Source organism: Carassius carassius, chromosome 27 (assembly GCF_963082965.1).
Source record: "Carassius carassius chromosome 27, fCarCar2.1, whole genome shotgun sequence".
NCBI lineage: Eukaryota > Metazoa > Chordata > Actinopteri > Cypriniformes > Cyprinidae > Carassius > Carassius carassius.
In genome coordinates, this window is record NC_081781.1 from 30,524,892 (window position 1) to 30,541,059 (window position 16,168).

The 16,168-nt window shown below is 40.8% G+C and overlaps 1 protein-coding gene across 15 annotated transcripts in view; it reads left to right on the forward strand.

The window, feature by feature from the left end:
- Positions 1-8,119: 8,119 nt before the first annotated feature.
- The window catches only part of LOC132107147 (band 4.1-like protein 2), a 50,695-nt gene continuing 42,646 nt past the window's right edge, over positions 8,120-16,168 (forward strand). For 14 of the 15 annotated variants that reach the window (XR_009424233.1, XM_059513368.1, XM_059513364.1 and 11 more), the window contains exon 1: positions 10,149-10,344. Coding sequence is in view for 14 of the 15 variants with exons in the window: in XM_059513368.1 (XP_059369351.1) it covers positions 10,282-10,344 (63 nt within the window). In the remaining variant the exon portion in view is untranslated. Of the gene's footprint in view, positions 8,130-9,178; positions 9,560-10,143; positions 10,345-16,168 lie in introns of those variants that run through there. The other variant, XM_059513367.1, reaches the window with a different exon arrangement.

The following is a 16,168-nucleotide window of genomic DNA, read 5'->3' on the forward strand; positions in this document are numbered from 1 at the left end:
TTTTCTGAATGCCGCAAGTGCACCGCAGGTCATGTGACAAGAACTAAACATTCAGCTTCATCCTTTCCTGTAACAACGTGGAAAGCTCAGCCAAGATGAAGGAACAGCTGATCATAGCTGTATATGGATTGCCATTTTGAAATAAATTTAGTAGCAGAGCTACTAAAAGCGATTTTTTTCGTGCTGCAAATCCATTTATCCTTTTCTGAAATTTCTGCGTCTTCATGGAGAGAGCGCGTCATTGGCAGACGCCCCAGGAGCGCTTCTGCCCGAGCGCCTTGGAAAGAAGGAGAAAGCTGCGCGCCTAGCGTTTTCCACACGTTTTTAGGCACGATATGTGAACAGCCCCTTATTCATTAATTATTTTTTGCTTGTATACATTTCAAATATGCCGTGGAGAATCACAGAAAGTGACCAAATTAGGTTTTATGAACTTTTTTTTTTTTTTTTTTTTTTTTTGCGAAATTCGAATATCATTTTTACTTATCGAATAATTAGAGCAGAATGAATATTCGAATGTTCGACTATCCGTGCACACCCCTATTTTCCACTGTGTAAAAGTTGTACCTGTACCTGCTTCCAGCTACTTTTTTTTTGTATCACCTCTGGCGAGGTTCTGGGGGAGCTGAGGCAATACTATAAATGTGACGTGAAAACACACGGAGGACTGCTGATTGGTCAGAGAGAATAGTCACTATTCACTACACGCGCTAGACGGTGTTGTTTCGTTTTGCTGCCCTCAGCCTCTCCAGAAACAACATTTGTCTTCTTGCTGTGAGAAACCAGGCGGCAAGGAAGCCGACCGGAAGTTGAAGTTGGCCGCGTGCCGCCATCTTGTAGCAGAACTTCACTTGCGTTAGCATCCCATTGACCTCCCATTCATTTTGGCGTCACTTTGACAGCGAATAACTTTACATCTGAGGTGTTTAAAGACTCCATTTGTCCATTATTTATTTCTAAAGATACACGACAATGTATAAAGGGCTCCATTGCCTTCTATGTTACATTATGGCCCTGTAGAAACAGTTTTTGTAAAAATAGGCTAACGATTGCGTCATAACCACTCGACTCTCTGTCGCATTACCGTACAGACAGGAGGAGAAGCTCGCAGGCAATTAACTTAATATGGCGTACTGGAGTTACATTTTAAAATACTATACAAAATAATTAATCAGAATACTTACTCCTGCTCACTCACGCCAAAGAACTCCCCGCTCAAGCTCGCCGTCTCTGCAAGATTAACGATGGCAGTTTTCACGCACAGCTACTAGAAGATGTACATCTGTCAGACAGGTTGCTGACGTCATCAAGCTTAGTTTGAGTCTGCGCGTCATAAACGGAAGTGCTAAAAATAGCTAAAACTGGGCTTCACTTGTCTCAATTGAGTTTCAATGGGGTCGCTGTGTCCATTTCTTTTACTGTCTATGTGAGAAACAGCCACATCCCGAGGATCAAAAACAGCAGTGGATGTTTGTTATCAAACAAACAATATAACAAAATTTGTTATCTTGACAGCCCTACACGTGCATCACATTAAGTATTGTTAGGAAGGCACTTGGCTAAAGGAAGGACAACATTTCCTAATTATCTTCAGCTGGGATGTTCCTGTGACAGCAGATGTCACTGATGGACACCAACATAAAAACTACGTTTTCATCTTCCAAGTTGAAGCCAGTATGTATATTAATGACAATATGGGACAAATATAATGTAATTTAGTGGCGGCAGGTGCAGCGCGCTGCTGTTAGATGTACAGTCACACAAAACGATATGCACAGTTATCAAAGGTGCAAGTGCACATACAGTCATGAGAAACCATGTGTTCGGCAATTAAAGACGGGACAACACAACGAGTCTGTGGATGCGCGTCATTGGAATCAATGTGCTCAGTAATTAAAGAGGCAGGGAGGCGTGTCTGTTATTCTCTCTCTGTCCCAGTGTGTTAGCTGTAGTGTAGTGCTGTGTTTGCATCAGTGGTTTTCCCCTGGCCCAGGGTCAGCTGGACATCTCTGTGCTGTGTGTTGTAACAGCTGTGTGCTCTCAGAAACTCCCACAATTCCTCCAGCTCTTCTCTTTCAGCCTATCTTGAGGAAATGTTGCGCTCACGAGTGTCCTGATGAACCTGAGGTGTGTGTGTGAGATTGATTTGAGCACATGTGCAGTGGATCCTATTCAGAATCAGGAGAGTGCCGAGTTTCTTTTTGGCGGGATTTAAAAGGAGGCTGTGAGGGACTGAAGTACAGCAGGTTCAGTGGGCGGGACTGTTGTTTAACATGCCAGAACTTCATTAAAACAATGCCATGTGATTCATCTGTGTAACATTGGTTATGGTGTTGATCCTGACTCAGGATGGGATCTGCAGATGTTTTCACACACTGACCTGCAGATTTCTGTCTTGATTTGAGTGTGGAGGATGTGAGTTATTGACTGGTTTCAGTGTTGCTGATGTCATCGAGCTGGCAGCTGATTGGTCTGTCAGCAGCTGCTGATGTTCCTGCAGTGCATCGTGGGTCGTCTCATGAGCGCTGTGTTGTGTTTGTTCAGCTTGTGTTGTGTGTCAGTGGAGCACACACACACTCACACACAGTACTGTGTGTTTGCTCATGGTGGGGTTTGATGGCTGACTATTCAACATGAAAGAGTGTTTTGATGCTTTTCATTCTTCACTGATTCTCTGTCTCTTAAAGTCTCAGACTCCCCCACATGATGATGGATTTGATTTTGTTTCATGACAGTGGAGTTTTCACACACACACACACACACACACACACACACACACACACACACACACACACACACACACACACGCGTACAGTGCACACACTTCACATAGAAGCAGGGTTATTTAAATTTCATTCTTGTATTTGTAATTTTTATTATTTTTATTTTATTAAAGGGTTATTTCACCCAAAAATAAAAATTAGGCCTGGTTTTACTCACCCCCGATGAATCCTAGGTGTGTATGACTTTCTTCTTTCAGAGTGCAACGATAGAGCTTGAAAGATCAAAGACTATTTTAATATAACCCTGACAGGATTCATCTGAAAGAAGAAAGAAATATACACATAGGAAGCAGTGATAGAAATGATTTGTTCCAATTTAAGTTGATTTTTACATTTTATTGGCATTTTTACCTTTATAAAACCATTTTTTTTCTTCTAAAAGTGTGCTTTATCTTTTAAGTCAATTCTTAGATTTATTCAGTCCATTAGAATAATAAGACATTTTGGCTGTTACCAAACAAACAACTATTTAATTCAGCTCAGAGGGACGTGAATGCATTTACCGTATTTTCCGGACTATAAGGCGCACTTTTTTTTCATAGTTTGGCTGGTCCTGTGACTTATAGTCAGGTGCGACTTATTTATCAAAATTATTTTGAGATGAACCGAGAGAAATGAACCAAGAGAAAACATTACCGTCTACAGCCGTGAGAGGGCGCTCTATGATGCTCATTGCTCCTGTAGTCTACCCCTAATAAACATAGAGCGCCCTCTCGCAGCTGTAGACGGTAATGTTTTCTCTTGGTACTAAATAAATGTGACTTATAGTCCAGTGCGATTTATATGTTTTTTTCCTCATCATGATGTATTTTTGGACTGATGAGACTTGCTATACTCAGGTGCGACTTATAGTCCGAAAAATACGGTAACCTGCAGTTACAAATGCATAAATAGTGTTATTTTAAACAAAATGTTGAATACTGATATTTACAATTATTAAAAAAATGAAAAGATACTTTAAAAGTGACACATCATGAAAATCTGACTTTTCTGAGTTTTAAGTGCTGTTATCAGGGCCACGGTGCATCTACCAACCAAGGAAACGTGAAAAAGATTAACCCAGTAACTTTGTTTTGGTAAGCTTTTTTCTGCAAGCGTCTGAATAAAGAGTGCGTCTGATTTCACTCCCTTGGTGACGTTGCAAAGGGATTTCATTATACATGTATACGTGGATCTGCTTCCACTCAAAATAGGGATTTTCAAAGGTATTTTGAGCTGAAACTACACAGACACAAGCTAGGGACACCTGAGACTTATATATTGTAAAAAGGGATATAATATGTCTCCTATAAATGTGAAATTAAAACCACCAGAAGGTGGCAGCAAGTCTCTGTTAATAAGTGATTCGTTGCAATTGAACCGAATCATTTAAATGGATGATTCATTCAGGAACAAAACAATGTCTTGCTGCTCAAAACAGGAATTATTTTTTGTTGGCGAAATAATAAAGCAAAAACAGGCAATATAGTGTCTAAAACGTAAGTCTCTTAATATTAACTTCTTGTTTATTGAACAGTTGCATAAAACCAGTAACACATTTGTAGTCATAGTGTGATTTACAGTCTTAAATATGTCCAGCACTTTTTTATTTTACAGTCTATGTCCAGTGTTTATGGGGTTGTGCGTCAGTAATAATAGTCCGTAGGGTTACAGTAAATGGACTAAACGAAGCCTCGAGGCTAATAATTTGCCTGAATGATTTTTTTGTATAGGAGTTACTCAAGGTATTGTTTCAGCTCTATAATGGTGTACTTAAAGTAAGAAGTTGAAACGTATTAGGGATGTTGCGGTGACAGATTTTTTCCACCGGTTAATCGACGTGTAAAAAAACCGGTAATCCCGGTGTCACCGGGGTTGCGTGTCGGGGATTTCGGGTGGCCGAAAATGCAGTCGTGCAGACGTGCACACGTCTTAATTTACTTTCACTTTAATTCGCGACAATTCAGTAGCTTTTTTTTTGAAGTAATCATGGGTTAATTTATTTTATTCTTAATAAAAATACACAAAACAATAAGAAACTCGCTTGTATTACACACATCTTTATTGCAAAATGAATAATAACTTAACACACCATGCAAAAACTAAACAAAAGCACTTATGAAACACCTTTAAAGTGCATTTATTAACAAAACGTGATCACACTGCTTGTTGCATACATTCTTACATATTCCTGGCCAGAAAAGCCAACATATTTACCATTTCTGGTTTCAAAAGAGATCTTGTTGGGGTGATTATGTTTCCCATCGTGCTGAACACTCTCTCGGATGCGCAGCTTGTTGCACAAACACAAAGATATTTTTTGGCTACTTTTGCCAAAACGGGGAGCCTATTTTGATTTTCTTTCCACCACACCAGAGGATCTGTCTCAGCATTAATGGAGGACTCGGGCTCCTGAACATAAGTTGCGATTTCTGTGAGCACCCTTTCTGGAACAGTCAGTGTTGATGCAGCGCCTGTTTTTCTTTTTAATAAACTTGCTAATGTTTTCCTCTTGTGCAGCGGCTCCTCTGCGCTTTTATCCTTATTTCCCCCTTCCTGTTCTGTCACGGGTTGCGCTGACTGTTCTCTCCTACCCAAAAGGACCGCTTCTTCCTCAATTATCCTCCTAGTCTCATCAACATTTGGATCGTAGTTACCCCGGTAGTGCGGGTCCAGGAAAGTCGCCTTGCGCATAAGCTCCTTGCTTTCTTCAGGCAGCGCTTCATATTTCTCATCTAAAATAGCTATGATGCCGGCTTTTAGGCTGGCTGTCAGTTGTCCAAACTCATTTGTTGGGGCCAAAGTGTCCTCTTTAATGAGATGCAGCATAGGCAGAAGCGATGACACGGTAACATAGTTCTCGCCGGACAGGATGTCGGTGAACTCGCTTACTGGTTTCAACGCTTTATTTACCGATTGCAAAACATCCTCGTCTTGCCATGTGATGCTCACATTTGCTTTACGGTCATCTGCAAGATTGATGGCCGGCCTCTGCTCTAGCATCCTATCAATCATTTTCTGCTTATATCCCCAGCGAGTTGCACAGTCCTCATGGGAGAAAATAAAAACATTTGTTATAGCCAGTCGTTATAACCAGTCGTTTAAAAATGCAATATTACAAATCACTATTAAAACATATAAAATATTAATAATTAAAAACATGGTTTATTATAATTATTTATTATCATTGTTTTAATGGTTTTTTTTTGTTAACAGATGCTTTTGTCACAAACTATTTGAGCGTCACCAGCGAGTGTTCAGGAAGGCCAAGCTCGGCTTCTCCTTCTCCAGCTGTGGGAGAACATGCCGTTTATTGCACGACACACTGCTAGAGCACGGTCTGTGCGGGCTTTCTCTGTCTTGTCGATTGTGTTGGACACAGCTAGGTTTAGGTTGTGCTCAAAGCAGCTTAACCAGGGCCAGCCTAAATTACGAACAGCTGCTTTTACATTAGCTCCACTGTCCGTTGTGATACAAGATATTTTATTCTCGTCTAATCCCCAATCACTTAGGGCCTCCTGCAAAGCGTCGGCCAAGTTAGCTGCAGTGTGATCCTCTGGCAAAAAACTAGTTTGTAGGCATTTTGATTGTAGTCCCCATTCAGTATCAATAAAATGGACAGTCAGAGACATATAAGGGGTCATCTTTGTGCACGACCACATGTCCGTGGTGAGTGAAAAATGCTCAACAGTTGAAATAACGTTTTGCAACTCACTCCGGACACGGTTGTAGGCACGTGGGACAGCTGTTTTGGTGAAATAGTAACGCCCTGGCAGTTCATATTGGCTGTCGAGTGTGGTTATGAGGTCTCTGAAAGATTGCTTTTCAACAGTATTAAAAGACACCATTTCTTTGCATATGTATTTCGTCACTGCGTCAGTGCACGTGTTCCACCTCGCACTGTCCCTTTTATATTTTGTGCTTCGCGCAAATGCACCACTTATCGAAGGCTGTGTTTGTGTGTCAGGCTTTTGTGGTCGATTTTTTGCCGCTGGACCCATCTTGGCCGCTTCATTTTTGTGGTGTGCTTGAAGATGTGCGTGTAAATTCGAAGTGTTACCTGTGTTAAAGCTGCCACTTTCATCAGGCAAAGTTTACAGGTTGCCTCGTTAACGTTTTCAGGTTCCCTGTTGGCATTTGGTTTGAATCCAAAATATTTCCAAATAGTTGCTTTTGCATTTCGCTTTGAAACCAGATCTTCCACCATCCTTTGCCAGTTAGCTCGCCTCACTCTCCTCAAATGATAAATGAAATCGAACACCTGCTGCTTTACTGCGGCGCTCGTTCTGCTTACGCTAAATTACGAAGGCACGTAGTCACTAACTGAATTAAGTGCTTTATTGCTATAGGCTAAAACTTCAACACGATGGGGACGGTGCCGGTGGTCAAGTGCTATGACCGGTAGGTGGGTTAAACACCGTGTATCACCGGTAACACCGACTATCGCAACAAGCCTAAAAGGTATCTCATCCATTGATTTCATAAAACTGCAGCAGATTAACAACACTTTTACGATGATAGTGTTTTTCTTTCAAACAATATGCTGCACAACAGATTTACTGTTTATATGTGAAAGTGTATTCCTTTTATTATTTCATCTATTATTATTATTATTATTATTATTAGTAATATATTCTACTGTAAAATAGTAATATTTGTGTGATCATTTCTTGAAGTCACACTGTATGGAGCTGCAGCCCTCTTTCACACAGAGACACACAGGACAGCTGGACTTCATATTCAATAGCAATGTTTTTGAGCTTTAATATTCACTGACGCTAGTTCATATCATTATGCCAAAGCCCATGACATTCCACGCTGTATTGTACATTCCCTTCTGGATTCCTTTCGTGTTTTCTGTACTGTGGAAGTCCTAGGGCCCTGCATACAGACACACATTTGCAGTTATATCCAATAGAAAATACAGCTGTATCAGATACACATTCTAACAATCATAACAGTCATGCATCAGGGATATAGAAATCAACAATCGCTGCTAACATGGAGATCCTTCAGCATTCATTGGTAGTTTAAAATCACCGTTGGATTTAATAAATCAATACTATTGTACAAAGTAGATAAAACAAAGTACTATATGAAAAAGTACTGTTGCATTTAGCTTTTTATTATTAGTAACTGAAAAGCATTAGTTCAGAGTGTGGAAGGTGTTCTGAGTCTCAGAAGAGTTTATCTGAGCTGAACTTTAAAGACGTGTGCGTGTGTGTGTGCGTGTGTGTGTGTGCCAGTGTGCCGGCCGTGATGACGACAGAGGTGGGATCAGAGACAGACGTGAAGAAGGAACCGGAGAAGGATCCTGAAGTCCAGCAGCAGACAGACCAGTCTGAAGAACCTGCTGACCAGCCACAGGTAGAGCTGATGTCAATGCATGGATTAATGCACAGACATTAATATATGACATCAACATGCATTTAGCATTATTACCATCACCCCCAGAATGTCCAACTTCACCATGATGAACTTTTCCTCAACAGTTCTCCTGAATTCATTTCAAACACAAACTTGAAGCTAATGTTTTCTGTTAGTTTAAGCACACACTAAGAAAAGTAAAGACCAGACTGAACGTGGTGTGTGTTTATGGTGTGTGTCGGCAGGGCGGGGCTTAGGTAGACCATTTGATCGGATATGGCCATATTTCTAAAAGCTATTATCGATGAGATATTTTTGACATTGCCCAACCCTATAGCAAACCACTTAGCAACAATAGCACAAACATGCAATTATGGCTGGGCGATATGAAGGTATATTTCATTACTGCGGAATAAAATGTCTGCCGTAACAGATTTTTTAAACTCACAAGCAGCTCGCGTTGTCAAAGAAACATGAAGAAAGACAAATACATGGATCAGGAGGACCCACACAGGGTTCAGTTTGGTGAAGGGTTGCCAGATACCAGGGAACAAATTTAAACAATATAACTAGTATTAGTAGTATTCTACAAAATTAGAAATAAATAAATGCAATTTATTATGGATAGAATTTTTCAATATAAAATATTTAGATATTATAAACTGGTTTAAGTAAAACAATAACATATGTAAAAATAATTGAGAAACACCTTATGTAAAGTTGAATTGATCAATTCCATTGATCAGAAAAAACAGTGAAGTACCTTTTTACCATAAATTATTTGAAAGTAAGCGTACTAACTTGTATTTACATTTGTTTTTAAGCAAGTTGGTGATATGTAATAACTTCTGAATTTGAAAGCTGAGACATCTTAATATCAGAGGTAACAAAGCACAAAGTCTGTTGTGAATTGGGTGGGATATGCACTAGACATAAAGCTTTGTTCACACATCAGCAGAGAAGGATTCCTGGGATTTAAGACTCGATCTCAGTTCATCACACTGAGAAGCGATTGAAGTCCAGGATTGTGCGTGTTTCCTCCTTCGCAGGAGCAGATCCAGAGCGGCGAGGCCGAGAGCGATCAGGAAGCGGCTGTGTCTCCGGAGCCCAGCAGTCCTCCTGGTGCCGGCGCACAGAAGAAAGAGAAGGGCATCTCACGCTTCCTGCCTCCATGGCTTAAACGACAGAAGTCACAGAGCCAGGACAAGCCCAGCGAGAGCTCAGCGACGCCCAGGCAGGAGAGCGTGGAGCTGAAGGAGGAGCAGGAAGATACGAACCAGCCGAAAGAGGAGGTGGACGGAGGAGGAGCAGCGACTGCCAGCACAGAACAGACAGAGGAGGTGAAGGAGGTGAGAGAGGAGGTGCAGACGGGGCAGAAGGAGAAAGAGAAAGAGGAGGAGGAAGAGTCTGTTGGCAGTGCTGACACACAGGTGAGACAAACATGGGCGACTATGTCTGTATGTATACACTACCAGGAGCCAGTAACACTTTTGTTTTTGGTCATTAAGGAGACTTTAAAAGCAAAAAAAGAACACAAGTAGCTCAGATGGTTATGCCTGACATTGACTGTGATTGGATTTTTTGAAACAATTGCATTCCTTGTAGATGTTTTATTTTTCAGAAATGTTGTTGCATTATAATGAAACATTGTTTTTGGAGCTTGTCTGCATATCTGCTGGTTAAGCTCATTGCTCACTTCCTGCAGCAGCTTCTGGTGTTTACTACAGATCATTCAGGCATCATCAACTCAGAAAAACCTGCATGTGATGGGACTGTAATCCAGATCAGATGCTGAACACGATGGAGGAGTGAAGACACACTCGCCCTCCGTCACATGATGCTGTGGAATAAACACTTCCTTACGCCACACGCTTCAGCCAAAACCCATCAGTCAAGTGTCCATTCCTTCAGCATCTGCCCAGTGACCATCCAGCAGCCATCCGCTCCGCTGGAAAACACCAGAGCACCCATGTGTGTGTGTTAACCTTAAGTGTGTGTGTGTGTGTGTGTGCAGCCTGTGAGAGAGGAGAAAGAGGGCGAATCGGAGGTGGAGGAGAAAGAGGAGGAGAAGAAAGAGGAGGAGAAGAAAGAGGAAAAGCAACTGCTCCAGCAGGAGGCGAGTGTGCTGTCAACGCACAAAATCAACAAAAAGATGAAGATGGTGGTGTGTCACGTGACCCTGCTGGACGGCAGCCAGTTCACCTGTGAGGTGGAGGTAAGACACGTCCATCTGTCTGTCTGTGTATATTAGCAGCTGGATGTTGTGATGTTGAAGTCATTCTGCTTTACAACAAACGAGTTGGTAACACTTGCATGAGGTGGATGGCTGTTAAAGTCCACATCACAATCTAGTCTGGTTCCATTTCCTATCCTAATTCATGTTAGTGGTCTGATTGTGATCAGCTCTCTGTGAGTGCTTGTGCTGTGTGAACGCTTCAGTTGTCATGTTGACCATTGGTGAGGGGTCAGATGACGGTTCATTCAGTTGAAAGCTCTACTCCAGTCTGTCTGTGTTTCACTGCTGTTTATTTGATGTTAATTTAGGGTGTTAATAGGCCTGCTGTGTAGGTGGAGATATGTGTGTGTTGGTTGGATTTGTCTATATAGTCTGATAATCAGCACAGGTGAGACATGCCCATCAGCATCAGCTCCACAGCAGCACGACCCATTGTACCTGGATCTGTCAGCAGTGTAAATGTAGTCACTGTGTCAAAATGTATTTATAATACATACATCATATATCATTTGAAATATTTATTGTCGAATTAAAAATAGCGTAATTATAAAATTAAATCAAAAGAGTTGCAGGAGGAGTGTAATAGGAGCGGTTAATGGATCCGTCATTTTGTTGAAAGGAGCGTTCAGATGTGTGCGATGACCTCTGACCCCGCAGTGATCTGGTGAGTGTTTTGGAGGTCAGATCATTGGGGGTCTGTCAACAACCCTAAGAGGTTAAACCCTCGCTGTCTGCTGTTGCTGCTGGGATGTGGACACGTGGAGTTCATGCGCACAAACACACACACTTTAAAAAAAAATAGAATAACACACGGATGTTTTGATTAGTGAAATGTAGGCTGATGAGTACTGATGAGTATTAGAGTATTAGAGTGTAAAGGTTTTTTTTTTATTTATTATTTTTGTTGTGCTTCTTTTAAAAAAAGTTTAAAAAGTAAATATCAAAAACACTAAACAAAAACCAAACCATAAACCTGCACTCACTTACAGATCATTAACACAACCCTACTGGCAAAGGGCATCTCAGGAACCGCACTCCAGTGGTTTGAGTCTTACCTATCAGATAGGTCCTTCAAAGTATCTTGGAGAGGTGAGGTGTCCAAGTCACAACATCTAAATACTGGGATGCCTCAGGGCTCAGTTCTTGGACCACTTCTCTTCTGTGTCTACATGGCATCATTAGGTTCTGTCATTCAGAAACATGGCTTTTCATACCACTGCTATGCTGATGACATTCAACTCTACCTCTCATTCCATCCTGATGATCCAACGGTGTGCAGACATTTCTTACTGGATAAAGGACCATCACCTTCAGCTCAACCTTACCAAGACAAAACTGCTTGTGGTTCCAGCAAACACATCGTTTCATCACAATCTCACCATCCAGTTAGGCACATCAACCATAACTCCTTCAAAAACAGCCAGAAACCTTGTAGTTATGATTGATGATCAGCTGACTTTCTCAGACCACATTGCTAAAACTGTCCGGTTCTGCAGATTTGCCTTATTCAACATCAAGAAGATCAGGCCCTTTCTTTCTGAACATGCTGCACAACTCCTTGTTCAAGCTCTTGTTCTGTCCAGGCTGGACTATTGCAATGCTCTTGGGCAAGACTTCCAGCCAGTACTATCAAACCTTTGCAACTAATTTGGCAGTAAGAGTAGTCTTTAATGAACCGAAAAGAGTCACACCTCTGTTCATCAATTTTCACTGGCTACCAGTAGCTGCTTGCCTACAAAACCACCACTGGCTCTGCACCCCTTGACCTAAATTCACTACTTCAGACTAATGTGCCTCTAGAAGCTTGCTTTTTGCAAGTGAACAACTCATTTTTGTGCCAAAAGTGCCATCCCAAAGAGACCACATTGCAGTGTAGCTTATTGTCTGATTCTGATTATTGTCTGATGCCATATTAGATAAGTGCATTTGGTCTTAATATGACAGCAGCTTAATTATATGTAAATTTATACATGACATTTATACAGTCATTTTTGCTGGAAATAACAAGAGCAGTGAATGATTTTCTTTTCACTTTGTCTTTTGTTGTTTGATTAACAACAGTAGCAGGTATTTTAAGCTGCTGTCTCTTTGAGATGCAATGCACTGATCTACTATCTTGATGCATGTTTTTTCCACCCAACTTACTCTAACCAATTTTGTGTATATGAAAACGTACCCAAGGATAGGAATTTGGGATTTGTGAATATGCACCACAAAATCAGTGTTTGAAATACTCATCCTCTGATTGGTCATTGTTTTCGTGTGCTCAACAGACATGTCTGTGATTGGCTACAACACTCAAAGCTTTAAAAACACACACGGTGCACATGCTGTAAATGGAAGCCTTCACACAATGCCAGATGTCTTCACAGAACACTGATACATACAGGAGAATTTAAAAGCATTATATGTTTATACAATTTTTAAAAGAATTGTTTGAAATAATTAGAAGATATTATAGAATGGCATCTATTTATCTTAAATAGTATGTAAAGAACTTGTTAGACATCTGTGCTCTGTGAAGGCTATCACAGTAAATCGAATCATCCGAACAGGAGAACCTATCTTCGGAGGCTGAAGTGAAAAGCAGTGCAGGTGAGTGTTGGGATATGATTGCTGGTTTGGGCACTCATTACGGGGCGCTCTGTGAGCTCTGAACAGCCTCTGCTTTGTCCCATCACTGGAAAGTGCTGAGGCATTGCTAAGCACCATTGTCCTGGTGTATTCATGCATGAGACGGTGGCATGTTTGCTCAGAGAAGAGCGCCACTGTCTCCGGGTCGCCCGGACGCATAAGCTGCAGCTTCACACAAAGCATTCCAGACGTGACGCTTTATGGGGAGGGTGGGGACAATGAGGGCTCTCAGGATTGGATGTTAGGAGCGCTGCTGCGCCATATTTTTATGTTTCTGTCCTGATGGCAGGATATATTCTTGTCTATCTGGAAAGCGAATAGATGATTGACAGGAACTCTCAGCCAATCAGAGCGCAGTGACCTACATAACAGCAGGACGCATATGGCGTTATGTTTTTAATGCTGTAAATGCAGAGATCCTGTCCCTGAGTGTTTTCGTGGAAGCGTGGTTTTTTTTCTCTCTCATAGCGGTGCGGTATATTGAGATGTATGGCCATCATGAGGAGACGGAGACCCTGATCTGGGTGTTTGACGCTAATGCTTCAGGACGTTTGTTCACAGTCACTCTCTGTGGTCTCTTCTTTATCCTGTGTAAACCCTGCTCAAAGATCCCATCAGTGATTCTCTTGGACTTTACAATGAGTTTATTCATGCTATTATTGCGTCGGCAGTTAGAGTTCCTTCTTTTGTTCTCATTCATCTTCTTTCTTTCATCATGTTCTTTTAGGCTTTGGCTGTCATTCATTGATGTACTCTCTCTGATCCTGTAGTTTCTTTTCTTTCTCATAGATCTAGTCTGCTCATGCATGTCTCTCTGAGCATGTGATCTTATAGCTGCTAGGCATTTGCTCATAATAATCCAATGCATCCTTCACTTCTGTACATGAGTAACAGCAGCTCATACAGATTTGAGTACCTGACCGTTCATCTGTTAAGCCTATAAAGCCTACTGTATAATATTTGAAATGCTTAACATGATTAAACCTGTGAAACACAATCTACTCCACTCCTCCTGTCATCTGATTGATAGTTTCTATTACTTTCTCCAGTAGAATCCCTTTTATTGTAATTGTACAAATGTCCAGTTTCAGCTGCTGCTTCAGTGTCTTTCTGCTGTCAAATCTTGACAGATTTTTGTCAAATAAACATCAGTAATATCTCCAGATGAACTCTTCCTGGACTGAAGCAGCTCAGCTTTACTTGATTCTCCATCAATCATGTTTTAGAGTCTCAAATCTGATCCTCAGGATCTTTCGAGGAGCGTTTGTTTCTTCATTTCTCAGTCATCATTCGATTGCATTGCATTAACAAAGACTTAGCATTTAGATTTTCTCCCAAATGTTTACATTCACTGAAGACAGAACTGACTGATTGGTTTACATGAATACTCAAGAAATGCATTTTGACACAATTGTTTGTGAATTTGACTCTCAAGTGCATGTGCTTCCAAATTATTTTTTTATTCTTCCTAGGAATGTGTCATGCTTTGATGAACTTCTTTTAATACCACACATCTCCAGCACTTCATTTCCGTGTTTATCCATATAACTTCATCATCCTAGTTGTCACTGTTTAATGGCTAGCAGCACTTTACTGTGGTGAAATCATCACACAGTCACTTCCTTTACTCTGGATCAGGATCATCTGACATCCCTGCTGTCCTCGTGTGTGTGTGTGTGTGTGTGTGTGTTGAGCAGTCATGTTTCTGCTCTGGTTTGTTGTGCAGATGTCTCCACCCATGAGCACCTGCAGCTTTCTGTGGCCATCGTGTGGTGTGTGATACGCTAGTGTTTGTTTGCTCTCGCCGTTCACCTGAGAGTCAGTCAAACTGAAATCCATTAGCTGTGTGTGTGTGTTGAAGCAGCATCTGTAGTGTTTACAGATTGTAATGTCTGATCTCTCATCAGTAAATCTGCTGCCTGCGAGTGAATGCTGGCATTAGTTTGTGTAACTGCATCCATAACAGCAGCTTATGGTTTACTGTGTGTCATGTCATACCCAGACAGATTAAGACTCTCTCTGTTTTTATTTATGTGCATGTAGTTGATATGAGACTTAAACTGACACCTGGCGCGGATGGATGCAGCATCAGATGTTGCTGTTGTCAGCCATTCAGCCATTCCACACCCACATATATATGTATATAATGTAAGTCTGCTTCTAGTTTAGGGATCTTTCACTCAAAAGGACTGAAACAAATCATTTAAAATAATAGTGTTACACTAAAAATCATCCTTATCTGTCAATTTAACTGAAGAATATGTACTTTTCCTGTCATGCTCTAATTTTATCCATTAGAAAAATAATGTGATGCTTGACATGATCACAAGCAGTTGTTTTAGGTGAATTTATTTGAATTTCTGTTCTAACAATATGTAAGACAACAGATACTTTCCCAGTTTAATTCATTTTCTGCACACATTCTCATCTCTTTGTTTCACATGATAATTTCCCCGTTTGATCCCAGTGTTACTGGAATGTTTCTAAACCAGAGAAATACAGTTTATCTGTCAAAAAGACTTTGGCATATCCATCAGTGTTCCAGATGAAGATGATATATAATATGACTCTGCAGCACAGAAGCAGTCATCAGTAGCACAGGGATATCTGTAGCAATAGACAACAATACACTGTATGAGTCACAATTATACATTTTTATTTTGTGTCAAAAATCATTAGGATATTAAATAAAGATCATGAAGATATTTTACCTTAAATATATCAAAACTTCAGTTTTGATTAGTAATATGCATTGCTAAGAACTTCATTTGAACAACTTTAAAGATGATTTTCTCGATATTTAGATTTGTTGTGCTCCCCTCAGATTCCAGATTTTCTAATAATTGTATCTCAGACAAATATAGTTCTATCCTAACTTTCAGATGAACAACTGGACCGTTATGACACATATAGACTAATCTAGCATGTATTACTGCAGTATAGGTGTGCTCCGATTGATTGCCTACTGATCACTGTGGGATGTTTGATCAGCGGTCTCTGTGATGCTGATGACGCTCCTACAGTGAGAGGTTTGGCCAGACATCCGTCTGGCGTGGGTGAAATAATTATCATGAAAGGTGAGCTACAAGTCTAATGTCTTCATTAACTTAGTAATTGAAGACTTTCTGAGACAATTTCACAAACCGTGTGAGTGAATCACCATGCTCTC